At 43.3% G+C, this 26573-nt stretch overlaps 2 protein-coding genes across 2 annotated transcripts in view; both read right to left on the minus strand.

Annotated features, from left to right (window-relative positions):
* Positions 1-2369, minus strand: part of si:dkey-73n8.3 (uncharacterized protein LOC100150965 homolog) — a 3635-nt gene extending 1266 nt beyond the window's left edge. Inside the window, exons 1-5 of the mRNA XM_050057259.1 lie at positions 2252-2369; positions 1735-1850; positions 1152-1307; positions 931-1035; positions 395-604 (exon numbers count right to left, since the gene is read on the minus strand). Of these exons, the coding sequence (XP_049913216.1) occupies positions 395-604; positions 931-1035; positions 1152-1307; positions 1735-1850; positions 2252-2265 (601 nt within the window). The 5' untranslated portion in view covers positions 2266-2369. The remainder of the gene's footprint in view (positions 1-394; positions 605-930; positions 1036-1151; positions 1308-1734; positions 1851-2251) is intronic.
* Positions 2370-5475: 3106 nt separating this feature from the next.
* tnfrsf11a (tumor necrosis factor receptor superfamily, member 11a, NFKB activator) lies at positions 5476-25038 on the minus strand. Its single transcript, XM_050057343.1, has 10 exons — positions 24404-25038; positions 18022-18100; positions 17431-17556; positions 16258-16404; positions 16079-16169; positions 15592-15668; positions 15220-15327; positions 14821-14870; positions 12296-13241; positions 5476-7086 (listed from the first exon to the last, which is right to left on the minus strand). The coding sequence occupies exons 1-10, from the start codon at positions 24476-24478 to the stop codon at positions 6803-6805; spliced, it is 1983 nt and encodes a 660-aa protein (XP_049913300.1). The 5' UTR covers positions 24479-25038; the 3' UTR covers positions 5476-6802.
* Between the last annotated feature and the right edge of the window lie 1535 nt (positions 25039-26573).

Here is a 26573-nt window from a genome sequence, read left to right on the forward strand (position 1 = left end):
TTAATATATATATATATATACATATATATATACATATAAATCCAGGCATCATTTATCATAATACATTTATAAAAGTGATCCTTCATTCATAATCATCTCTGCAGAAATGAGTAATAGTAAGACTGACAAACAAGGTGTGATCAGTTGAGCAATTATGTGTGTTTTTTACAAGCAAGTTTCTCCTTGCTCTGTTTCTCGCCCAGAGCGGTTGTGGTTGAGGCATGAGACTCTCACACCGGCAACAGACGCAGATCCATTTTTTATGCACAGCGAAACAGACACAGAAAGAAATGCTAAGACAAATGTACATGGTGCAAAATGTCGCACACACACACACACACACACACACACACACACACACACACACACACACACACACACACACACGCCCTACCCTCAGTCCTTTTAGCCAGCTCTCTTGTAAACAGGACGTTGGCCAGCTTGCTCTGTGCGTAGGCCTTGATAGGGTGGTAGTCTTTCTCGCCGCTCAGGTCATCAAACTGGATCTTGCCCATGTTGTGAGCGATCGAGGACAAGTTGATGACCCGGGATGGGGCCGAGTGCTTCAGCAAGTCCAGTAACAGAAAGGTCAGGAAGAAATGACCTGAAGAGGGAGAAAGTGGGTGAAGGTGGAGAGACAGTGAGCCGAGAAGTTGGAGCAAGAGAGAAAAGACACAGAGGGAGCAAAATAAAAATAACTGGGAAGAAACAGTTAAAGATATTCACTGGTTGTCCACTCAGTGATGGGAACAAAGACACCAGAATGAGCTTGTTGATAATTTGTTCTGCAGGCTAATACTTTACTGCTACAATGATAAGCAGTGCAGCCCATAAAACATTCAGTAGATTTATTTTAATCAATGACAAGCCCCTAGAATTAACCAAACACAAGGACAATCTCCCTGAAACTGTTGTATTTGAATATCATACCCAAATGATTGACCCCAAACTGCATCTCAAATCCATCCACTGTTGTGCCGTAAGGACACATAGCCACGCCTGCATTGTTGATCAGGTAGTGAAGAGCCTTCTCAGCTGGAAAACAAAATAAATGTTTCCTTGCATTACACTCTTCATGACAATATACAATGTATTCTGGCATCTGTGTGTGTGTGTGTGTGTGTGTGTGTGTGTGTGCACGTGCCACCCACTGTTGTAGATATTCTCAGCAAACTGGCAGATCGATTTGGTGTCAGTCAGATCCAGTTGCCTGGCGACTACCTTGGCTCCCTTCACCTCCCTCATGATGTCACGAGCAGCCTGCTCTCCTTTCGCCATGTCTCTGCATGCCAAAATCACCCGTGCACCTACGGAGATTAATACCTCTTAATGGTGACTGTGTGCCTGCGTGTGCGTTCATGTTGAAATTTGAGCATGTTAAGGTGGTGTTGACCTTACTTTTAAACATCCATCTTTGTCTCAGTGTTTATATATCAACAGATACAGTATGGCAGGCATTAGCTCCAGTCCTCTGCTCTGGTCTCATATGTTTTCAGTTGTATTTTATCCAAACCAGTATTGGTTCATGTGCTTGTGAGTATTATCATTTAATGTGGCATTTTAATACTTGAGCCACCTCATTATATTTGTTATTGTTGGCTGAGCTTGTAAGGCTTTAAACATTTTCCACACAGGCACTTTGAGTCACACAGCAAGACAGAATAATACAAAGAGCCTGTAAGTCATCGTGGTACCCATTTGTCTGTCTTTAAATGTGCGGTTCTGTTTGCTTGCCTCTGCCGGCCAAGTCTTTTGCTGTCTCTTTGCCTATCCCAACGTTGGCTCCGGTTATTATCGCTGTCTTCCCTTCTAGACGTACATCTGAAGACCACTTGGGGACAAACAGAGACCTGATGGATGAGCATGAAGGTAGAAATGATTAGAGAGATATTAAGGCACCAAACATGATGTGGAAATCCAGTTTTTACAGTCCACAGAATGAAAAACACTTTGTAAGACAAGTGAAGGGAATAACTCATTGTTTATGTGACATGTTTGTTTAAACTTACAGCAGCTAAATTACAAGGTGGGTGAGGTTTACCACCTAAGGCAAAACAGTGCCGGATAAAAATGAAGTTAAAAGTCACAGGCTTCAAGCTCACTCGGCAGCTTCACTTGACATTTCAGAGTCTGCCTGAAATGACCTGAAGCAACAATCTCCACCCATCATGTACTGAAATCAGGAAAGATTAAAGTAATTTGTCAATACATATTCTTTTTTTCTATTTAACCTGCATGAAAAGTCTCTTACCTGACTGCTTGCATCTTTGCTGTTGCTGATATAAACTGTAATATCCCTCTAGTAGTTTGAGTGGCTCCTTATTCCAACTGTTGTCTCAAGACTGAGGTCCAGAGATGTGAAAGAGAGCACGACAGAGAAGTGAGAGAGAGGAAAAAAGTGACGGGCTTATTTTCCCTTTTTAATCATTCAGTGCAAATGCAAATAAGAAGTACGTACAAATCCCCCTCTGTTAAAAGTTGGTTAACGTAACTAATCAATTTATCCTGATTTCGAAGAGTTCCTAGTCAATAATCACATGAGACGTACTGCTTTACTTCAATAAGCCCAAATGACAGAGAAGTATTTGTGTATTTAGTTACAGTTTTACGCTTGCAATTCCTAAACTGAACTTTGACTCAGCACAACTTTTTCTCCACCTCTCATTCTTTACTGTGCCACACAGAAAAAAAATCCTCCATTACGCATAACAACATCACAGATCTGTCTTGTGCGCATTCTTATATAAATTACCATATCAGACAGGCTCAGGGCCTGAAGTGTCAGGGGCCCCGCTGGCCTTCATTTGCAAAATGTCACTGAAATTACCGACCAAAAGAGACTCAAAATTACCACAAAGAGATGCAAAGAAACTGCAAAGAGACACAAAATAACTCCAAAAATGGACAGAACAAAGAGGCACAAAATGAGCCAAAAAGACCAAGACGGTCTCACTCCGAAGTCGTTGAAACCTGGCCCTGAGGGAACGACTTGCTGCGTCAGACACTGACGAAAGAGTTGTCCTTTAACAGCATGAGACGCAGCTGGTTGTGTCATAGTTTAACAGTGCTCGGTGGCATCAGGGAGAAACGTGGTGGGAGAAGAATGAAAGTTAAGGCGGAGAAAGTCTGAGTAGGTCGGGTGGGATGGATGGTGGATAGGTCCAACACCTACATGCTTTTGTTGCCTAAACCCAATCACGTGTGTTTGTTGTTGAAGGAAAAACAATGTCATTTCGCTGTGTTGTACTGACGTAGTGTGTTTATTTTGAAAGAGACTGTATGTAAATGGTAAATTTCCTGTTAAAACAGAAGTGTATTTTGAAAGAAGACAATGCATGTAACAGGCAGAACTTGACACGGTGTCCGAGAACGTCAACAACCAACACACCCAGGGTACCTTTCATGTCGCATCAGGACATGGAAGGTCCATGACCAAATATCAATATGTGATGGGGTTGAAGTGAGAAGAAGTGAGTTTTTCGGGGCAATGGGGGGCGTAAGCAAGTAACAAAACGTGTAGCTCAGCGTGTGACGTAAACAGTGACGTGGGAGGGAAGCCGCAGCTGGTCAGTCCTTCAGCGATTCTCTCATAAGTCGGCCCGTTCTTCACCGTCCCCGTCATCTGACGGTTAATGGCCTCTTCGTTTGCGAGGACAAGGAGGACGCGCAATTCCTTGTCTCCCCAGTTGCTCATCTTTACAGTGTCTGTCAGGTTCGCGTTTCCCTCTTGCTACTAGCTGCTCGCTAATTCCTGCTATCAGCTGTTTCCTGTTTATCCACCGCCAGTGGCTCGCACGTGCGGCGTCATCAACAGCCCCTCCTGTTGTGGAAGGCCGCCTCGGTCTGTTTAAACTAAAAGGGTTCCACCAATATGTCTACCCTACGAGGCGGAAAATTGGGCACCTCGGATCAACTCGCCAATCCGGCTCTGTGCGTCTAAACGCTCGCAGCTTGCCAGCAAAATGGCCCAACATTCGCGGAAAATCTGGCAGTGTAAAAGAAATGGCCCAACATTCGCGGAAAATCTGGCAGTGTAAAAGGGGCTTAAGTCTGTGAGTCTTGCTCCTGTGCAGGAGAGGTGGTGGGGGCCTCTTGCATATCTGTACCCAGGACCCCCTTAGCTCATAATCCGCCCATGCTACGCATTGTATGGTTATGTCTGCTGGTCCACGTGTTGCTAAGTGGAATTACTTTAAACACTTCAGTTGAACCTTTTAAGCACCGTATTTGTGAGCTCCTCATATGTCCTGCGTGCAAAACCTGTGAAGTAACAAGAAACTGCATCTGCTGAAAAAAAATTAACATTGCGGAAACAGAACTAATCCTCACTGCAGGTGAAACTAAAAACCTGGATCCACAGGTGAGCCGACTGTAATTTCAGCATTTCATCACTGTGGATTTTCTGGTGCTTTCCGCAGGAAGGTTGGAGTTATCACCTGGCTTTAGGTGAGGCTGTTATCCTAATTGCTGATTGGGGTGAACATGACAGTCAGTTGATCCTTGAAAGTGCTGCAGTGTCAGTGCTAAACCTGAAGCATTACTCAAAAGTGGGTTTCCCCTCTGCTTCTTCGGGATCCTCTACTTCTTTTATTTCATTAGCGTTTAAAAAGTGTGTGTGGTGGTGGTGAAAATAAGATCATCTTCGCTAATCCCACACTGGGGAAGTTCAGTCGTTAAAGCAGCTCGATCAAAAGCAAAGGAGGAAGGGAAAAAATGGTTGTATTCATGTGTTAATGAGACTACAGACGAGATCTAGTCAATGTAGGACCTGCTTATAAAAATGTGACAAACCGAGCCATGCACTACTTTTTAAAATCAGAATCTTCATATTTCTTTGAGATTACTTGTCCTTCTGTTGTCCTACCACACAGCTGCCACCAGGGGTCAGACTGTAGCAGCATGCAGTAGGTTGTGGACATATCTCCAGTCAAATGAGGGACTGTTTTCTCACACATGGAAGGCTGAAAAAAAAAAGCTGAAATCATTTAGATCTACAGTCAGGTTCTGTGTTGTCCGGGCAGCCAGGTCTCATGTAAACCATGTGAAAGCTAGTCATAACTTCCTGTTTTCCCAAACAACCATAAAATAAGCCGAGACAAGATGCGCACTTACACACACGCACACACACATATATAAACATACTCCTGCTGACCCAAACCAGGCCTAAAAGAGTGCTGCCAGCTCCTCTCATGTGGTCTCTCTGTGACGCTAGCTGGTCTGACTGCTCGATGCGTTTTTCCTCACAGCTGCTCGCCATCCACGGGCCTGATGAAAGGCTGCCTGTCTGTCTGTCTGTCAACACGGGGACAAAGACAGAGAAGGCCTCGCCACATGTGTAATTAGCGTTGCTTCATGAAGATTATAGATCATCTTGAGGAGATAAATGGCTCGCTCATTGTAATTTGTCGATCCCAGAATAGGAAAGTTGACAGAGGGAAACCACAGAATGTAGGATAGCAGCCATCCCTGGGAGGATTAGATGCAAAACATATTTAATTTCAATCAAAATATTCTTTCAGTTATTCATTGCAATAGGTTGGATTGATATGTACATAATTATTGCGAGACATATGGTGCGATTGCGACGCCTACAGTGTGTGTTGTGCCTGCTGTTAATGGCTCCACTTAACACATTCAGCTCACATCAAATGACAGGACAAAGAGAGTATTCATTCTTGTTCCACAAATGCTTCTTTTGAAATATATACAAACATTGATCACATATGCATCCTCTGAAATATTACATAAACAATCTACTTTGTGAAATTAATTAAAATATAAACAGGCTGACATTTTTACTTTTCTTCATTAAGGCTTGTACATTTAAACATAATGAAACAAAACAAACCATTAATAAAATAGCTTATCAAATGCATAGCATTTTTTTCTTACACACAAACTGCACTTCTGGTGCAATGAGAAGAGAATAAAAAAAGTCTACATATGGGATAAACAAGCGTCGTACCAAAACTGGATGTGTCTCTTTACTGTAAATTAGCTTTTGTTAAACCCTGCAAACCAAAACAAAACAAAAAAACAGAAAGACAAAAATTCACTCAGTGAAATCCCAGATCTTAATGTAGCTTGTCGATTGAATTTTCTGCCGTTCAAATATTTACTTTCATGGCATGATTTTGTGAGAGCAAACACAATCATTTCCACATGGTGGATATTTTGTTATGCAAGGAAACTCTTGAAATCATCCAAATGTCAAATTTAGAACAGTTAAAAACAGGAGGAGTCTCCGGATTTTAACCTGGGCTTTTGAATGGCATGAAAAAATGTACTAACTCTCCTGTAGCAAGACCCAGCTGAAATTTCCATTCAACAATAAAGACATGACGTTCTTCCAGTCTGAACTGCAGTTCCACATCCAATTCCCTACAAAATTCCCCATCATTGTCTGGACTGGAGGGAGTTTCCGTTTGAAAGAGCATGCAGCCTTCCAATGGAAAATGAAAAAGGGCACTTCGGAGATGCCTGAAGCAAGATTCAGTGACTAATGTGTGAAAATAGACAAGTTATAGAAGTTTACATTCCAAGCAAATGATGTAGGGATTGATCGATAGCTTCACACCCCTAAGAGTTGCTCTCTAAAAGCCTCCCTGTCCTTGTTCTTGTACAGAAAGCTGGTATGGCAGACAAATGGTGTTTTGTAATTAACTTATTTTTATAATGTTAGTGGGAGCTTTGATATATAAAATAAAGTAACCAACAGAAATGATCAGAAGTCATTTTTGCAATGTCTGCTGGCTACAGAGATGATCACTGTCCTGACAAACAAACAGCCGCCGGTCACTTTTCACTTCCCAGGCGGCCGCTCCTCCATCACTTCTTGCACCGGCAGTGTCTCGTCTTGCAAGGTGCTTTGCGAAATGCAGTCCCCTTGCGACCTCAGGCTGCTCTGGAAAAACGGGGCCGTTTCATTGGCCTCTTCCTGGACGGGGCTCCCGAAGGCATCGTCCTGGCCCGCGCCGTCGCTGCCGAGTGACGTCTGGCTGACGTAGACGACGATGACGTCCCCGCTGAAGTTCATCACCTGACCGCTGGAGATGAAGGTGGTGTTGTTGTTCCCAGACACCTGACCTGGATGGAAGAATGTGGGAGGGAGGAAAAGAAGAGATTGTGAGAAGTAGAAGACACAGAAAGATGGAGGCACAAGCAGGGGCGTAGCACAAAACTCCTCCCTGCATCCACAGCCAATCATTAGCCCTTTTTAAACAGGAATTGTGCAAATTTGCAGGAAAGCCCAATCAGTCTTTTTTCAGCATCGGCAGTATAAAAACAAAATCGGGGAGTACAGCAAAATGCCGCCTACCTACTTTTGTTCATGCAGAATGCGCCTTTTTCGGGGCAATGGGGGGCGTGAGTAAGTAACAAAACGTGTAGCTCAGCGTGTGACGAGGGAGGGAAGCCACGGCTGGTCAGTCCTTCTGCAATTCTCTCGTAAATTGGCCCGTTCTTCATCGTCCCCGTCATCTGACGGTTAATGGCCTCTTTGTTTGCGAGGGCAAGGAGGGCGCGCAATTCCTTGTCCCCCCAGTTGCTCATCTTTACAGTGTCTGTCAGGTTTGCGTTTCCCTCTTGCTACTAGCTGCTCGCTAATTCCTGCTATCAGCTGTTTCCTGTTTATTCATCGCCAGTGGCTCGCACGTGTGGCGTCATCAACAGCTCCTCCCACAAGTCATCAACAGCCCCTCCCGTTGCGGAAGGCCGCCTCGCTCTGTTTAAACTAAAAGGGTTCCGCCAATGTGACTACCCTACGAGGCGGAAAATTGGGCACCTCGGATCAACTCACCAATCCGGCTTTGTGTGTCTAAACACTCGCAGCTTGCCAGCAAAACGGCCCAACATTCACGGAGAATCTGGCAGTGTAAAATGGGCTATTCTGGTATCTTTATGGGCCCTCCTCTCATAAGGGCCCCGCGTACTCAGTGGACACGTGAGTAGTAAAAGAAATGGGATTTATTTACGCCTAGCATTTGGCTGATACATATATTTTTTCCATCATTTTTTAAAACGTAAAATACCTACACTTTTGGCCACAAGTGAGCTAGTGTGACAAAAGCTTCATGACCTCCCACTCTAACTGGTGAAGAAATCCACAAGCGCTATTGGGAAATGTGTAGCAACACTGTATGTATATATATGGTACGGTTGTGTAAGACACTGCCTTCAAATTCCCCCCCGACACACAGGCAGATAGAGCCTCCCCTAATCATGATGTCAGTGAGGAAGGGACTACATCTTGGCTAACCTCGGATGACAAATGGACAGTGGGTGTAATGACCATGCAGGACGACCACAGGGAGGCCGCAGCTACATAGACCGCCATATCATAACCTTTCTGCCTTATTTGTTTCAGAGTGTCCAGCACTTTTTCGCGTGAGAAACTCAAGACCTCTGAAAACAAGTCATTTGTCAAGGGTTTAGGGTTTTACAGACACGGCTGAATAAATGCAACAACAAAAAAAAAAAAGTGCTGTTCAACTCTTGCTAACCTTTATTTGCCTCTGGTTCTGTCGCATGTTTCTCCGGCAATGAACTTTCAATGATTTATCTCGACATTGTTTTATAAATCTAAACCTGCTGCGAGATCATTTGTACCAACTTGCATTAATCTGCTGATCCATGCGCCGTTCATGTACAGATTCCAGCCAACCAGGTGAATTAGGAAATAAACAGTCTGTTTTTGTTTTGTAAGCCATCTTCCACCACATTAAGCCTCTGGTTCCTATTTTATCCAGCCTCCTGTCTGAGTTTCCAGCCGACAGAACAAGCAGACCCTCCGTGACTCACGGCTCATGCCTCGTCTGTGCACACATGTGCACGCACACACACACACATAATCGCAGTAAATGTAAGCAAACAGGCCCTAGCAGACACATCTACACCCCCACGCACGCACACACACACACACACACACTCACACACACACACACACACACTGCAAAGCACACACAGCCCTGTAAAGTTGCAACGGCGGCGGACAAACACAATCACACACTCACAGAAAGTGTGTCTCTGTGTTCCCCATAGAGAGAGCCTTTCCCGGAATACCAGTCTGAGAGGTCTAGCTCGAAAATATGTCATTTCACCGCAGCTCTGAAAACAAAGCTCCATGGAATCTGCTTCGGTTCTTGTGTTTATCCTTTCTTAATACCAAGCTGATTTTTCTGGATGCCCAACAATTGCAGCAATAGAGCTGACTGACTTATTTTTTTTTTTAAATGAAAGTCTTAAGTTGAACTCTTGTAGAAACCTCTCTCCTGTTCGATCTCAAAGAAAACCACAAATGTACACAGCTCTCCCCAAAATCTTGCTCATTTTACCTGGACAGCTGCCAGCTTCATTTCTCTACCAGTAAAATAAATATGGGTCATTACTACTGTTGAGGTGTCCTTGAACAACCTCATTTAGGCCCCAGATCTGTTTCAGTGGAGCTGCAGATAAGAAATGTTGTGTACTGCACGGCTTCCGTGTGCAAACAAATAGAAATAAATAGAAACATTTCAGGTGTGCATGCATGACCCTGGCTTGACTTTTTAAAGGCACATGCGGGAAGTCCATTTAATCACCTGTTATTACTGCATGATGGGAAATGGTGTTCATTTCAGGCCAGCCACAGCTTAATTAAAGAAGCCAGTCATCAGTGAGAGTCAAAAAACTCTTTCAGTTTGTGTGTATATGTGTGTGTGTGTGTGCGAGTGTGTGTTTTGTTGGGTGGGCAGGGTTATAAAAGTATTACTCAAGCTGCGCACATCTTGCTTCAATTAAAGCTGTGGTCACTTTGCGCAACCCTATGGAACTCTGGGTAAACAGGAGCTTTGTAGATGGCACAGTTCACACTGACACACACACAACACTGTATGTTAAAGTGTGGTTCTAGTGGTTCACCCGCTCATCGAACACTCACATATCTAATTCCTGCTGCCTGTGTGGTCCCCCCGAAATTCGGGGTCCAACTATCACTACTGGCTTTAATAAAACATATTTCTTGGAAGCGGTCGCACATTTCTTATTCTTTAGCTGAAACCAATCCTCTGTTGTAGGTTGTGTTGAGATTGTTCACCTAATAATACCCCAGTTTGAGCTAACCACTATCCCGATCAGACTGTTCTGATAATACTGCTTTTATAACTAACCATAACCACTTGGTGTTCAAGGCACAAAACATAAATACGTTTCCCGGAGATTTTTCTCTTTGGCAGTGAGTAAAGGTCTCTGTGAGAACAATACGAGTTCAACCATGTGACAGTAAAACTTTCCATTTAAACCGACATGAATTTCATTGTGTTGTTCTTGGTCGCTAGTTCCACCTATTCTGCGGGAACAGAACGCTGCTGTGTAGTATATCAACTCATGTATGGGTATGACCCTGTGGCAATACAGTGGTGACTGCCTACACAAACAGAGAACACAGAGTCCACCTGGCAAACACAACTGTGGTCCCACAGTCTTTGTAATGAGCCATTATCCTCAAAGCACACAACCACTGTGCATTCAGGTTTCACTGACACTGTTGAGTGGTCGGAGCAAAAATATCCAGAAAATATCCAGCGCCATAGCATTTTTGTGTTGCCCCTAGAGACTCTAAAACAGCCTGACCTTCTGGGAATCTGCACACAGATGTATGGAGGCCCATTGCTGCCATGAAAAAAGACTGGTTGAAAAGTTTGGTAATAATAAAATAAAAACACTAATGGCGATACTGCAGAGCCGCTCCAAGGTTCATGGCTAGTTTCTTTTTGTGTTCTCACGCAATACTTTTCTTCCTGTATTACTTCTAGGCCAGTGGTTTCCAACTGGTGGGTCGCAGGTCCAATGGAGTGGACCGCAACTGACTCGCTAACCTGTCAGGTTTGTGAAAAACACACTTTATTTTGGAATACAGTGAATTTCCCTCACAGAGCTTTTATTCTGAAGTGCTGTTTCCTGCTGTAGAGTGACTGACTAACGGACAGCTACTTCACAGAGAGAGCAAACTCACTCAACGACATGGCGAAACGCAACTATGATGCTTAAGAAATTAAACTGTGCGGACCTTCAACTAAGGAGAACCGTCCAGTCACATGGGTCATCGTGTGACACCCCAGTATGAATTAGCTGGGAATTCACACATAGATGTATGGAAGCCAATTTCCGCTATACAAAAAAACCCCCCAAAAAAACAAAAAAAACATCATTTGATTGAAAAAAGAAAAAGAAAAACATAAATGGTAAAAAATAATGAGATACTAAATCAGAATTACAAAATCAACTTTCCAAGTCAAGATTAAGCAAAAATAAGTGTGTGCATGGGGGGCGTTCAGATGTAGCGTCTTTTGCGCGCACAAACCCATTGCTTTCAATGTAGACGCACGCTCACAACCCAAAGCGACGCCGCAGCAGCACGCATTTGGTGCAACGCATTTGTTTTTTCATCTGGTGCACAGCCCCATGGACCTGCTTCTCCTTCCGGTGTTGTGTCAGATCCCGGTTCCCCCTCAGGCTGTGTCTCTCCCACTGTTTCCTACGGAGCTCTGCCCCGTTTGAAAGGCGAAGGAAGCCTGTATGTGGAAAGACGTCACCTCTGAGATGTAGAATGTGTATTATAGAAGAGAAACACCGCTGACTTGTATCATCAGAACAGACATGTCCTGTGATTTTCAGCCTCCTTTCATATTTAATAGAGGGGGGACAATACCTGACAGTAATATTCTCAGCTGTCAGGATGTGCCTGCTGTACAGGGTAAATATAATCATAGAAGGCTGAAAATCACAGGACATGTCTGTTCTGATTATACAAGTCAGCAGTGTAAAGCTCAAGCATGTGGGGGCCTCCTTTCATATTTAATAGAGGGGGGATCGTATCTAAAAGTACAGCTGTCAAGATGCCCCCCGCCACAGGCCTTTGCCACCTTGGTCTCAAAAACACCCAGGGAAAACCCTGAGTAAGACAGTAAGTACTCCTAATTTTGTGTACTAAACTAAAAATATGAGTTACTAAGAATATAAAAGAAGGTCAAAATTATGAGGGAGCAAGATTTATATCTAAAAATCCTGACTTTTAATGACTTTTATTGAGATAAAGTCATTATTCTTATTTAGCACCTCATCATTTTGACCTCCTTATTATCATTTTAAATCATTATCTCATTGTGTTTTTATTTTTGTCATTCCTATTATTCAGTCATTCATTCATCTGTTTTTTTTTGTTTTCTTCTAACAAAAACTGACTGCCTTAGTTGCATTTTTGGTGCAATGCAGGGCTACGTGTCTTCGAGGCAATCAGGTATCTTTTTCTTTCACCTACCTGAGGTAAGAGTTGGTTCAGCCAGCTGACTATGGAGACTCTCAGGTGAGCACTCCAGTTCCGACTCCCCAGAAGAGAGCTTGTTTCTCCTGCTATCCCCCCAGGAAAGTCCCTGGCCTTGCTCCAGGCTCGAGGCTTCAGGGGGCTTGTCCAGGTAGAGATCTCCAACAGATGAGGAAGTCATCAAGGGACTGACCGAGGTCACTGCAGAGGTCGTACTGTTCTCTGTTGAGGTGGAGTCTGTGCTTGCCAGTCTGTATAATTCCTCCTGTTTTACCAGCGACCTGTCAGTCAAGTGAGATTTGAACTCTGGGCTCACCTGAGACAACGGCAGGCAGAGTTCAGTGAGTGGACTGGATGGAGGGATTACAGAGGAGGTGTGGAGGAGTGGAGGAGAGAGGGAGACAAGAGATGCAACACCCGTCTCGCACTTGGATAAAACCATCTTTTCTTGATTTCCATCACCCTTTTCTCCACCACTGTCTGCCCTTACACTCTCACTTTTCTCCTCTTTGCCACTCTCATCTCCATCCAGCCCTCCACATGAGCAGGTCCCTGGAGTCCCGGGGCTAACAGCCTGGCTACAGTCCTCATTCTCCCCTACTTCCAATGGCTCGCGGACGGGAATGACACACACGCAGGAGCCTGCCAAAAGGGGCGATGCACTCACAACTTCGTCTTCCTCTGACACCTCCTGAGGTTCTCCAGACCCTTTGCTCTGGTCCTCCATCACCGTCTTCCCCTTCGTCCCTTCTTTCTCTGTCATTTCCCCCGTGAAGGGTAGTGACACCTTGACATCAGGACCAGAGGTGGGGAAGGTGCATGGGAGCTCATCAGCAGGGCTGTGGGGTGCTTGGCAAATGAGTTTGGTTGTTTCACATGGTGTACATTTGGGGCCTCCAGGGCCTCCTCCCGCTGCACTGTGGTAAAGAGGGGCCAGCGTCTCCTGGAACGACAGAAAAAGAAAGGAGCATTGTAAACAGGGAGGGAGCCAGACGTTGTAAACAATTAGAGCTCAGCACAAACGTAGGAGAGTCCAGAGGCATGCTCTCCCAGGGAGGTTTTTTCCCATTTGTGGCGGCTATATGCGCTATTTTTAGAATGCGTAAAAATCTGTACATCATTTGGGAAAAACATGAAAAAAAACATCCTGTAGAGCCTACATCGTATTTTGTATCTAACTGTGTAAACCATCGCACACAGAAAATGTTGAGGAAGACAGAACAAAGCAAAAATTGTCTAATGTAGATGGGTCTTTGAGCCTGAATGAAACATTTAATTTGTCCCGCTTTTTATAGACACCTGCATGTAGCAGCATGTATAGTATAGTTGTGTTCTTTGTGCATCTGTATATGTTCTGCTATCATACATTGGTGTTTAAGGATGCTGTGTATAGTACAATACTTATAGGACAGGTCTTTGTGATTCGATAGTCAGGCAGCCTCTCAGAGTTGATGTCATCTCATTAGTAGTACCAGCTGACTGATTCACCACACATGGTAGTAATCTGTCTGTGTCTATATCTGTTCTGTGGAGCACTCATGTCAGTAGCACTGATGATAGTCAGGGACTGAAACGTTTGCTGCTGTTTTTATTCACTTTTTATGATTTTTTGCACCTTGAACACAGATGGTCTAAATAAATTGACTTTTTTTTGTAGTGATCTCAGCCTGTGAACCTTAATGAGGCTGTCTAGCCCGGTTGCATTGGTGTGCACGTATCTCCTCTGCCATCCCTACTATTTTCTAAGATACATAACGGAGGTAAGGTGAGAATAAAGCAGCATTACTTTTCTTGAAACCATTTTTTGTTTCACTATGCTGGAGTACAGTTCACAGAATGATGTTTAGCTGACAAATCTGCTTCGTTTAAACCCGTGCTATAATAATCTGGGTTGCAAATCAAGGACGTTAATGTGGTCTTCAATACACTAGGCTATAGGTATATAGTATTATCAGAATGACACAAAGTTTAAAGGATTTTAAAAACCTAAAAGATTCTGTGCATTTAAAATAACATTTGAGACTGGAGCCCAAGAAGGCACCTTCTCCGCCTCTGATTGTAAATAACTGTTATTTCAGTCAGGAACACTTTAGTCAAAGAAAACTTTATTTCCATTTGCAGTTTTAAATTTGGCGGTAAGGATCTGTTCTGGGGCCTCTCCGCCTTTCCATGTGCCTACAAGGAAAGCCTAAGGTGGAGAGAGCAAACCTCCCTGCCCTTCCATGCACCTACATGGAAAGCCAAAGGCGGAGAGAGCAAACCTCCCTGCCCCTCCATGCGCCTACATGGAAAGCCTAAGGCAGGGAGAGCAGCACCAAGACCCCCCCAGGAACAGAAGAGAGTAGCATCAATGACAAACAGAGATGACACTGATAAGTCAGACACAGCATGAAAAGGAGGAGCTGGGATGGAGGCGGGATGCAAAGCGGCTTGCAGAGGAAGCAGCAACAGTAGGCAGGTCAGAGCAGTTTAAATAGGGCGCTCTACATAACTTTGGTTTTGGTGCATTTTCATTGCTTTACCTGTTGTATCCTCGTCCTCTTCAGATTCTGGACACAGGATCGCAGATTTACTAGACAAAGAAACAACATATTGCACCTTAATACTGAATAAAATGCAGGAGCAGAAATCCTAATTGTCCTAAATATAAATGGTGAAGATGTTCTGCAAAGAGGCTGGTGGATCCAGTTTATATAGCAAGTAAAATCTACAGAAAGATTTTTATTTTTCATGCCACAATGTATTCGTCATGTGATCAGACAGCCTTGTCCAGCATGCACCACCTAACTACATCAATGCAGTCTGTTTTAAATCAATGTCCACAATGTATGACACCTTGGAATCATAAAGTCATGTAAGGAACAATAATGAAACATCATAGCTTGAGGAGAACTTCAAGATTAATGTAGACTGTAACCTACCGGAGAGCAATTTGAGTTTGTCCTTGTAGCAGAACAGGAGCAGGATGAGTAGACACAGAACAGTGATGACTGACAGCACTGAAACTATAACCCAGGAGGGTGCTGCACCTGCAAGAAAGAGGAGTTCAGAGCTCGCTTTTCAACTCTTAATCTGCTGTCAGACATAAACATTTGCTGAAGATACAGAAAGTCATAGATATCTGTCAAAAATACGATAAATCCAACACCTTTCATATTTTTTTTCTACATTTACTGTGACATTTTCACTTCTAGGTAGCAGAAATTATATTTGCCCGAGGAAACTGTATTTTTATTTTGACTTCTGCATTAAATTAACTCTGCATGGTGACAATAAATGTGTCCACGTCTTACCAGACACTTGTGGTCCACACACTGCATCAGCCTGAGCGCTGCCTGGCTGTGTCTCACTCCTGCCCTCAGCTTTACAACTAGAAGAGAGGATGAAATCACAAAACCACAGAGTGAAGAGGAATAATGGTAAAACTGGTCATGCCATATGTTTTTCTCTTTCCCTCTACATTTTCAAGCCAACCTGCCAGCTTGTACGGTTGGATCTGCAATGACGAAGGACAGAAAGAGAGAACAGATGGAGAGAAAAACTTAATTCTCTCTTCCGTTCTCTCAATTGTCATTAATTATGGATCTGTCCGACAGTGGAAGCTGGTGTCTGGTCCAGGGTTCCAGAGGAAGTGGTGTGAGTATTACTCACTTACAGCTGGCTGGTGGTGAGGCGGACGACAACTACCCAACTGCATTTTCCCTTCACAACATCCAAAGATTGCAGGCTACAAACTGTGTGTGTGTGTGAGTGTGTTTATGTGTGTTTAGGAACACTTACCTTGTCCATTGCTTGCATTGTTCAGCAGTGTTGTCAGCAGAGAAGAAGCCTTTCTTACATGCGACACATGTCTTCCTTCCATTAATAGACTCTGGAATTAATGACAAACATTATAGTTTATATTCAAGTGACACTTTGCTGTGATTGTTTGAGGTGTGTTTTGTGTCAGGGTGTCTTACCAAGGTCCTCCTCGAGTCCATACCCAGCACTGCAGTTGGGTATCCTCTCACAGTACTCGCAGTTGATGAGGGAGCATTGGTAGCCAGGATGGCAGCGACACGGCTCCTCTGCTTCATAGTTTTCAGGCCTGTCCATAAAACCCTTACCTGGCAGTCAAAGAGGAAACTTATTTTAGTGCAATGGTAGGTCCAAATCCTCGAAAGGAATGAACAAGCTGATCTGTCTCTGTGTTGCTGCTTGTGCAGAGTTTGGAGTTGGCTTTGTTACAAAGAATTAGAGATGATTCTGATAATGACACAAATTTTGGTGCAATCTACATTTTCAGCCCAGGAGACACTTTTCTGGCGTACATCAAAATTACACACAGAGAATCCCAAAATGAACACAACAAACCACAAAAAATACTTTATTAAACTCTTCATCTTAACTTTTATGGAGACTGTTAAGAATCGTTGCCTTAACCTTCTGGTTGTTGTAAAGGATACCTTATTATCCTCCTGAGGCCTGAACTTTGGTTTAGTTTGCATTTTTAATTTTTCCTACCTATTTATAAGTATAAAAAACTAAACATAGGCAGCGACATTTAAGTCCCAATGTCCTCAGATGAGATGACAATTAAGTCCCGATCTCTTCAAACGAGTACTTCCTAATTAACAACGTCTTATCTGTTGCTAAAATTGGTCAAATGTGTTGCTGTATCAAACTACAAACATTATTTATCATAAATAAACAAGTCTCAACCATAAAATGTGATCAGGTTTTGGACCTTGTCCACTTTTGCGTCGGGATCGGCTGCAGACTGACTTGGCAGAGATGGCTGCCATTGTGTTTGTACATGGATTAGTGTAATGTGCTCTTACTACCACTAGATGGAATAAAAAGTGTCCACGAATGAGGACAACAGGTCTAAGTTAAGCAGAATTTAGTATAAGGTCAAGTAAACCCAAAATGTGATGTCCTCATGTGAGGACACAGGGTCGCAGGAGGATATTTAAAGGTGTTGGATTTGTTCTCCAGTGCAAGTAAACGGGTCTACAAAATATTTGGACACAAAAATTTGGAATTTCAACATCTGTATTGTAAAATTATTGTATTGTTAAGCATAAGCTGCCAAACCTTCAAAATGTTTTTTATAGGATTTCAAAGTCCTTGTTCAAGCTGCAGGTACTGACCTGGGTCACAGAACTTCTGCTGAAGACAGCGTGACTTGTCAGTCCACCCAGGCTGGTATTCACCACGGCTACATTTGACACATTTAGTCTTGTGGGAATCAGTGCAGTCGTCAAAAACACGGAAGCCTAACCAAAACAAAAAAAGAGAAAGAGAAAGAGAGAAAGACACAGTGGGAGGAAGAAAGACAGATGGAGTTAACAACCCGTACATAATCACAGTAACCACTAAAAACCTAATGGAAGGAGAGAAAAGACGAAGGAAATTGACAAAATTAGAGCCCTTTTCCTTTTTAAAATAAGTGGGCACTTGAAGTGGATCAAATGTCGACAAAAACTAAATGTGTGTGTGTGTGTGGTTGTGAGAACACACGTGCATGTCCAAGCTATTATGAGCCAAAATGTTCTGTTTTTAAACATCCTTCCTCTTTTGATTCAGGATCCATCGGAAATCTATTTTTATTTTTATGCTGCAGTGCTTCCATTGAGAATACATTGAGATATGTAAAGTGCTCACTTAGCAGTATTTTCTTGTGTTCTACTTTGTTGTTCAGTGTGTGTGTGTGTCTGTGTGTGTGTGTGTGTTTGCATTACCTGGTTTACACTTCTTGCAGCATCTGGAGCCCTTTAAATAATGTGTCTCATCACACTGGAGAGATTTGGAGATCACACTCTAAAAAATATAAAGACACAAATTTACTTCTCCGTTATTTTATAAACTATGTCAATAAAAAACTTGAGAACTATCAGTCTTTCGACAGGTCACCAAATAATATCTGATTTTCCATGCCACGCTCTCCTATGGCAATCCTCCTGCTGCTTCAGTCCATCTTCCACATCCACACTTTATATTTTGAGATGGCGGTGAGTAATGAGAGGAAGACGATGGTTAAAACGTTTCCAAGACATGCCCAGGAATTCTTTCCACACTCTCAGAAGCACCTGACCACAGCACTGCACGCCCTCCAAACCAGCAAACCAATGGCAACCAGTTGCATAAGGAGAACCAACTGGAACTAAATGCAATCACCTCCAGTTGGCTGGGAATTAATAAACACTTGGCTGCAGATATTCTCCTGATCACCAGTAGTGAGCTCTTAAAACAAAATTACCATGTTCTTGGCAGGACTGACTGAATCGCCATTTAAGTAAATGGTGATAATAAAACATTTTAAGGGTGAGTTCATTCCTGAAAGTCTTCTATTCTGACTCGCTACTTCCAATCCTTTTTCTATGATTCCAAACTGTAAGCTATAGCATTAGCAGGGAGTGCCAAGCTGACAGTGAAACATCTGTGCATGTTTTAAAGGAACAGTGAGTACGATTTGGGGGGATTTAGTGGCATCTAGTGGTGAGGACTGCAAGTTGCAACCAGCTGAACCTTGGAATCTTTCAGTGTTCTTTGTTTAGGAGGTTTTAACCAGGAGCGAAATCATCCACAGAAGTCTCTTCCTCTCAGAAACAAACAGTGCGTAAGATCCATACTAAAAAGGTACACATGAACAAAAGCCAAATGCGCCAAAAAGTATTTGACAACATCTACAATCACGCCTCCACCTCACTGTCTGCATCACCAATTTCCCGTATCCAAAACGTTCGTAAGCATGGGTCAAGACTATTTTTATAGATCGCAACTTTTGCGTTGGGAAGTGGCATACGCCTCTTTCGGGCCTCGTTTTGTGCGTACACAAACCAGGGAAAACACTGAATAAAGCCATTTCACACTACAAACCAGTGTTTCTCTGCTGCTGTTCAGTATGTTGGAGACAGGCTGATGTATTCTCACTTTATTCTCTGATAACTTAAGATCCAGAACTTCAGGAGGTTTTTAGCAGGGGCCAAATTATATGAAGAGGTCTCTTCCTCTCCAAAATCAATGAACCACGTGATTTAAACTGGTAAAACTCTAAATAAAGCAGTTTCACGTAATAAAATCTGTTTTTGCAATGGTGCTCGTCGCAGAGGGGTTGCTAACTATAGTGGCCAATGCAAAATGCAGATAGCCCTGTCTAGAGCCAGTGTTTGACTTGTCTGTTCAGGGCTACTGTAGAAACATGGCAATCTCTATGAACGAGGACCTGCTGTAGATATAAAAAGCTCATTCTAAGGTAACGAAAACACAATAATTCTTATTTTCCGGTGATTATACACCAAAAAAAACATACTTATTATATTATATTCCATTTCTGCCAATATATCTCCCTAAATCCGACACACTGGACCTTTAAGTAATGTTGAGGATAAGAAAAAATCTTGAGGTGAGTTCATTCCTTTAAGTCTTCCACTCTAACTTGCTATAATCCTAAGTCTTTTTCTCTCATTCAACCCTGTAAGTCATAGCTTTAGCATGAAGCACTAGAACTCTTGTTCCAAGCAGCGTGTAAGTAAACAGTGAAACATCTGTGCATGTTTTAAACAATAAGTGGGAACACAAAGGTAAGCTGTGCACGCTCTCACCCACCGTACACAACCTCCAGCCAACTTGAGGGTGGCTGGAGGTTGTGCCACATTGCTGAATTAGAGAATCTGGCTGTTATGACAGAAACTACGCCAAAGCCACAGCGTCTATATATAAATGTAGAAAAATACAACCTATAGGCCTGACTGCACTCTGACCTCGGACCAGCCTCCTTCTTTTTCTCATTCAGCCCTTCTGAAGGCTTCTTTTCCCATGAAATTATACACCGGTTCAATCATTCACACTGTAATTTGTACAGTTAAAAAACTGCTGGTGCTGCAGTCGTCCAGTTTAGTGAAATCTGACAAGCCCATCCTCCTGCTCACCCCATAGGCGACATTCATGAGTCTCTGTCATCATATTAACTTTTCTTTCTCACGCTGCATCTGTCTGTAACTCAAATGTCAGCCTTTCTAAAATAACTTTCATAGTTTCATGTTGAAATCTTACACAGTAACATCAGTTTGGATCAAAAATAATGTGATATAACTCGTCTTCCACACCCTCTCCCTTGTTATTTCTTCCCCTCTCTTTCTCACACCTCCACGTTAAACTCTGTTTAGTCTCAGTGCATGTCTGTCCGTCCTCAGGCTACAACAGCACAACATGAAGCTGGCACGCTTTTAATTACCTCCACCAAGCTTCTCGCACATCAGCCAGTCTTTGTTTTAGACTCTAACCAGGGGGATAATGATGCACAGCGCCTATAGCTCGGACCGCAGCGCTAATGAGGACCATGTGCTGCAGCAGACTGATGTGACAGGAGTGGGGAAGGTTCCCATGCTAGCAAGAGGTTCATGTTTGTGTAGATGGATAGGTAGATAGCGATGTGGAGAGACAAAAGCCAGTGGTGGTCAATCTGTACAGCTGGGCCAGGGTGCACAGGAAGCCAAAAGTATGCTGGGAATTGTATTTTTGCTACCGCCACATCTAAACATTGGGTCTCAGTTATGCATGGCAGTAGCTTTGACTCACTAAGTATATATGTAAGAGGAAAAGAGCTTATCCACCCTATATGATTATAGGCTATCATGACGGTCAAGATAGAATGTCCAACCTCAGAGCTAACTTTATCTGCTCTAATGGATTCAAATATACGCTTATGTTTGAGTGTGTGTGAGAAAAGAAAGAGATGGGTGAGCGAAAAGGAGAAATAGTCATGTGGATGAATGGAGTGGGGGACATTAAAGGTACAGTTGGTAACTTTTCTAAAAAAAAAAGATCAGCTCTGCACTAAGGATTTCAGGTAAATAGGCTCTGATAAGGTACTTTTTAAAGTTGCTTAGCAACCTCAGACGCAACCTGCCGCCGCACTCTTGAGAGCTGGCACAAAAAAGGCACAAAAGTAGCACCCAAAGCCTGACCTTGTATGTTCCAGGTGGTTAAAGACACGGCATGTGTACGGCCTTGAATGCAGCTGTCAATCATATCAATCACGGCGTGTCAACTGTTGAACTAGGCAGCGCTGATCAAATATGAATCAAGATTCTGTGACTGCATTGCATATTTCTGGCCTTAAATGTTTTCAGAAATATGTTTTAGTGCACTGTTTAGCTGTAAAATGAGATAGTTTGTGGCCCAGCCGCAGTGTAGCATACAGTTAAATTGAGTACCAAGCTCCGCCCACCAGCCCGACCAACATTCTACAGCTAAACAGTACACTAAAATATGTTTCTGAAAACATCTGAGGTGAGAAATAGGCAATGCAGCAACAGAATCTTGATACTTTTTGATCAGCGCTGACTAGTTTGACAGTCTGACCACAATTCATGGAGTGACTGACATGACTGACTGGTTAGAGACTCCTTGGCTCTGACTGGTTCTTGCTGACTGTGGTGTCTTTCTAGCAAATGCCATTAGAAGCTGTAGGAGGGGAGGAGGGTCATAATTTTATTTCACAGACTATCTCAGACAGTTTCAGCTAATTTCACAAAAAAAGACAAAAAAGTGCATTCAGTGTCCTGTTGCCCCGGTGATACTCTTTTTACTACCCTTTTTATAGTCTCTTTCATCCTGTGTTTATCTTTTAAATAATTTTTTACCAGTTGTGTTATCAAACAGTGTGATGCAGAGTGCATTCCATTTGCTGTCAGAGCACCAGAGAATTTGCATAACGGCCACTGCAGCCATTGGCACCAAGCCAAGAGAAGCACGGCGTGACTTTATCCAGTATCACCTTATCCACAATAAGGTGTTGTAAAAGCATAATGCACAATTGAATCTTTGTACAATGTGTGTGCCTGTGATTAATTCTTTATAAGTCATAAAAACAAACCTTTGAAGTGCCACCTGCTGAAATCAGGATTCTTGAATCCTCCTGCAAAACAAGCCCCTCAAAACCTGAACCATATGAGCACCTAAAAGACTTAGTGGATTATTGCTCAAGGAATAATCCAACACAGTTTGCTTTGTCTTATCTTAAAAAACATTTTGTGATTTTCTTGCTACCCAGTCAATAAAACTGGGCGTCAAGTGACAGGCACTGAGGGCTTTTAAAGGGGGAAAATCATCTGGTGCACATGAAATGACACTTTTAGAACTGCAGCAGGAAAGAGTGGCTTAAAACAAAAGAAGAGCAGTGAAACCCTCAAGGAACTCAACAACCGCAGAAGAACAGATAACTGCAAAAAGTTGGAAAACAAGTCCCTTGACAGCCATAATCTTTGCTAACTGTTTTGGACTGAACTCGACGGATCTTAATCGGGGTGTGTTAGAGACGTACTAAAAGGTCCTTAAACAATTTTAATTCCTCCTACTACCTTCAAACAAAGCTCTATTGTTACACAAGACTGTACGCTTTATTTATCAATTGAATGTCTCTGTTGTCTGTGTAGTTAAATCATGTTTGGATCTGCAGGCCTGAGGCAATGTGCAGGTATTGCTCAACCTGAGGTAGACATAACACTGGTTACTGGATGGATGTATGGATGTATGGATGTATGGATGTATGGATGAAAAAAGCATGCAATAAAGAAAATGATTAAAATTAAGAAGGACTGTTGGTTGAATATCAGATGTAGGGAGTCAGGAGAGGCAGTGAGAGGGGTGCTGATGGATGACTGAATGACAGAAAGATGGTCGGCTGAATGAATGCAGGGATGGTTACAGGAGCCGGCTATTAAAAAGTACAGGAGCCATGCCGCCAGACAGACAAATTAATCTACCAAAGCTCAGCTTATTCATGATGTACTGACTTTAAAGCCCTCCACATCTTGAAGTAATCTTGTGTTGCTCAATGTCACACAGACAGTTTGAAATTAATTTGGAATGGATTGGATGAAGCGGTTGAAAACCAAGAAATGAAGGGGATTTCTTTTGGGGATACTGTGAGTCAGTAATGGCAAGACCATGGCGAGAACAAACCAAAGCCAAAGGTTTGCAGTGTCACCTTCAAACGTAAATGAGAAATATTTCCTTCCTCTCCACACGCTGACTCGACTTCCAGGCATTGCAACTCTTGTTGCCACTACTTCATCAAATTGCATTTGACACCATCTTTCATCATTACATTGTGGAACTCAGCATGGACAAGACGCGGTGGTGGTGGTGGTGGTGGTGCCCTCCCTGAGCATTATCTCTTGCAACATATTTTGGTGAAGCAGGCAAGAACAAGCGTCTGTTCCAGTCAAAGTCATAACCATGCTGGCTTACGGTAACACAGGCAAACAGGCAGTGAGAGATCACTGGTGCCCAGCAGTCCCACCACTACAACCACATCTCATAAACTCCTCCACCTGGACGGAGTTAAATCCTTGGACTAAACAACAACATGGACAACTTGTCATGGGCCATTCACTTTTTTCCTCAAATAAAACTGTGGCAGAGGATCAGCTGAGACATTACAGCTCTTATAATGTCAAGATACTGAGAAAGTCAGTAGGCAACAAAAACTGATGGTTTGCATTAACTGCATATGAAGATGGTGACAGTGAAACATAATATAAACACACTGTCAAACCCTAGAGTATTCTTAGTGGTGGTGGCTACCCTTCTGGTTCTCTGCATGACCCCTGTTGGACTCTGCTCCTCACTTTGGAAACCTCTCCTCTGGCAGACCTAATGAGGTTCCTGATGAGCCATTTGGCCAGCACCGGTTCCCTCTGGACCCGGAGAGAATGCTTGGTAAAGGGAGCAGAGGATCCAGTTGCCAGCGGCGTTTTTGCGGTCAGAACAGGGGAGGTGGACTCGACCCAAACACAACTGTTTCCAGTCAGTGTCCGGGCGTAAAAATTCAACTCTCGCCCCCCTCCTTCTCCCTCTGACTAGTTCACAGGAATCATCTAAAGTGATGACACATATTCTGGTTAACTGTTACATACCTCCTTGTGTATCTAGTCAGGAAAAATAAAAACACCACTGTTGTTATACGCTTATTTGACATGGCAGCCCTTAAAAATGGTGCACAGGAGACAGAGTTTACATTAAAGTACTTACCAAGTCTTTTAACTATTAGATGCACTCCCTAATTCTGTCATCACAGAAATTAAAACCTTTTCAGTACCAGAAGTGTGTTTTTACCTGTGCGTAAAAGGTGACGAGGACGCATGTTATCCAGCCTCGGACTATCCAACTTGTAGAAAAGTTCAATCTCATCTCTGCTGCTTGATGAAGGCAACTTCTGAGGCAAACTTTTTCTTTCTCAGCCAATATAAAGCCTCTTAACACCAAGATCCGATTCTTCCTCTTCCGATGTCCTCACAGTAAATCACTTCTTCTTGTGTGCGTAAATGTGGCGGAGCCTCCACACCGTCTCACAGGGCATTCTTGCGCCTTCATTCCCGGTTAGGCAGCTGCAGTTCCCACCTTCCTTCTCCTCTCATCTTCCTTCTGCTTTCACCCACGCGTTGTGGAGGGAGCTGCATGCAACAGCTTGTAAAAACTGACTGAGTGACTGAGGGAGGGAGGGAACTCCTCCCACGTTGTCATATGTTAAAAAAATGTTCAAACCCCGTCTTGCCTCCTGGCTCTATACGCACGCATCTCTCTCTGAGTGAGTGTGTGTGTGTGTGTGTGTGTGTGTGTGTGTGTGTGTGTGTGTGTGTGTGACAGTTAAAATAAGTGTGCCTGATTGCTGTCAGTGATGTAAGATTATCACGAACCTTGATACACTAACCAACTTTCAGTGCTGAGCTGTCCAGCACCCTGCACTCCCACGGGCCTGCACAACTAATTTAGAAAGAGATCATCAAGTGACACTTTTCATGTGATTGGCCAAACAAGTTGCGTTATGACGTCATGCCACAGAGCGATACCGATGACCCCTCACACTGGAGGCAAAGCATGTGGTCACTTCCATAGATCTCACTTCCTGTATTTGCCATTCATCATAGAAATGAGTGGGCTGGTCGCAGCATAGTTCCTGGAGCGTGGGTCCTGGAACAGCCGTAACCATTCCTACAGTCTAAAAAAGCCATTTATTTCAAAGCATCGACTGCCTCCAGGAAACAGCTGTTCTCTGCTCCCAGGGCAGAGAGAGGAGAAAAAAGCACTGGATTTGCATGGCAGATTAGACCCAGCCCACCTTGGCAAGTCAAGAGAGGGAAGGTTTGAGAGAGTGGAGAATATGTTCTCTTCAAGGTGACAGTTATGCAAATATTAAATTGCATGCATGGGCCCTGGATAGATAAAACAGGGTTGATCGGCACAGAGGAGAGGTAAACAAGGAAAAAAAGAGATGTAAAGAGATGAAGCAATCATCATGCCTTGATAAGAGTTATAAAACTGGACAGAGGAAAAATCGTTCAGATATCTGTGTTAATGTGCAGCACTCATTGTTGCACAACTGATATTCCAGAAGTTTTTTATTCAGAAAAAAGCACACATTATCCTGTATATCCATAATTTATGACTAAAAATCAACAGTGACTGGTGTGCGGTTGAGCAGTGGCGCCCCATAGGAGGGCCATGCACCCCCTGGTACAATTACTTGCCCTCCCACTGGCTCCCCAAATAATTGGAGGCAGACATTACTGTCTTTAAGAGGTTTTGCCATGCTCATTTTTTTAAGCTTACGCAAAAGTCGGGGTATCTTGTGAAACTTTACAATCTAAGGCAGTGGTTCCCAGCTGGTCCAGTCATGGGATCCAGATTTCTCCTTAGTGACTAGTTCGAGGTCCACATGGTTTAATCTCTTCAGCATCATACTTGTGTTTGGCCATGTTGATGAGCTAGTTTGCCGTCTCTCTCAAATAGCTGTCCATTAGTCCCTCACTCTACAGCAGAAAACACTTCAAAATAAAAGCTCTGTGACATGATTGCGAGTCACTTGCGGTCCATTCAGACCGGTTGGACCAGCTGGGAAGCACTCATCTTAGGCAACCATTGGTACTAGTCTCTATATACAGACTCTACATTCAGTGAATGTAGTCTGTAGACAAACCCCGGAGATCTTGCCTCCGGAAGAAGAGCGGAAGAGCCCTGGTTCCAGTTGTAGGCTGTTTGTAGTCTGCGTGATATTGACCAATCACGTTTGAGCTGGCTGCAGTTGTTGCCAGGTTAAACGCTCCGTGCATTGAACTAACGAGGCGGAACATAATTGGCATCACTGCAAACTCTGAATCCATCGCAATGGTTCAGCATATTTACTTATATATGAACGGAAGTCGGAAACGGAAATTCGCCTCCTCTGCCCAAATCAAACCGGAATGCCAAAAAATTGGGGGTCTGCCCCCAGAGGCTGTATCGCCGT

Source organism: Epinephelus moara, chromosome 11, assembly GCF_006386435.1.
Source record: "Epinephelus moara isolate mb chromosome 11, YSFRI_EMoa_1.0, whole genome shotgun sequence".
Lineage (NCBI taxonomy): Eukaryota > Metazoa > Chordata > Actinopteri > Perciformes > Serranidae > Epinephelus > Epinephelus moara.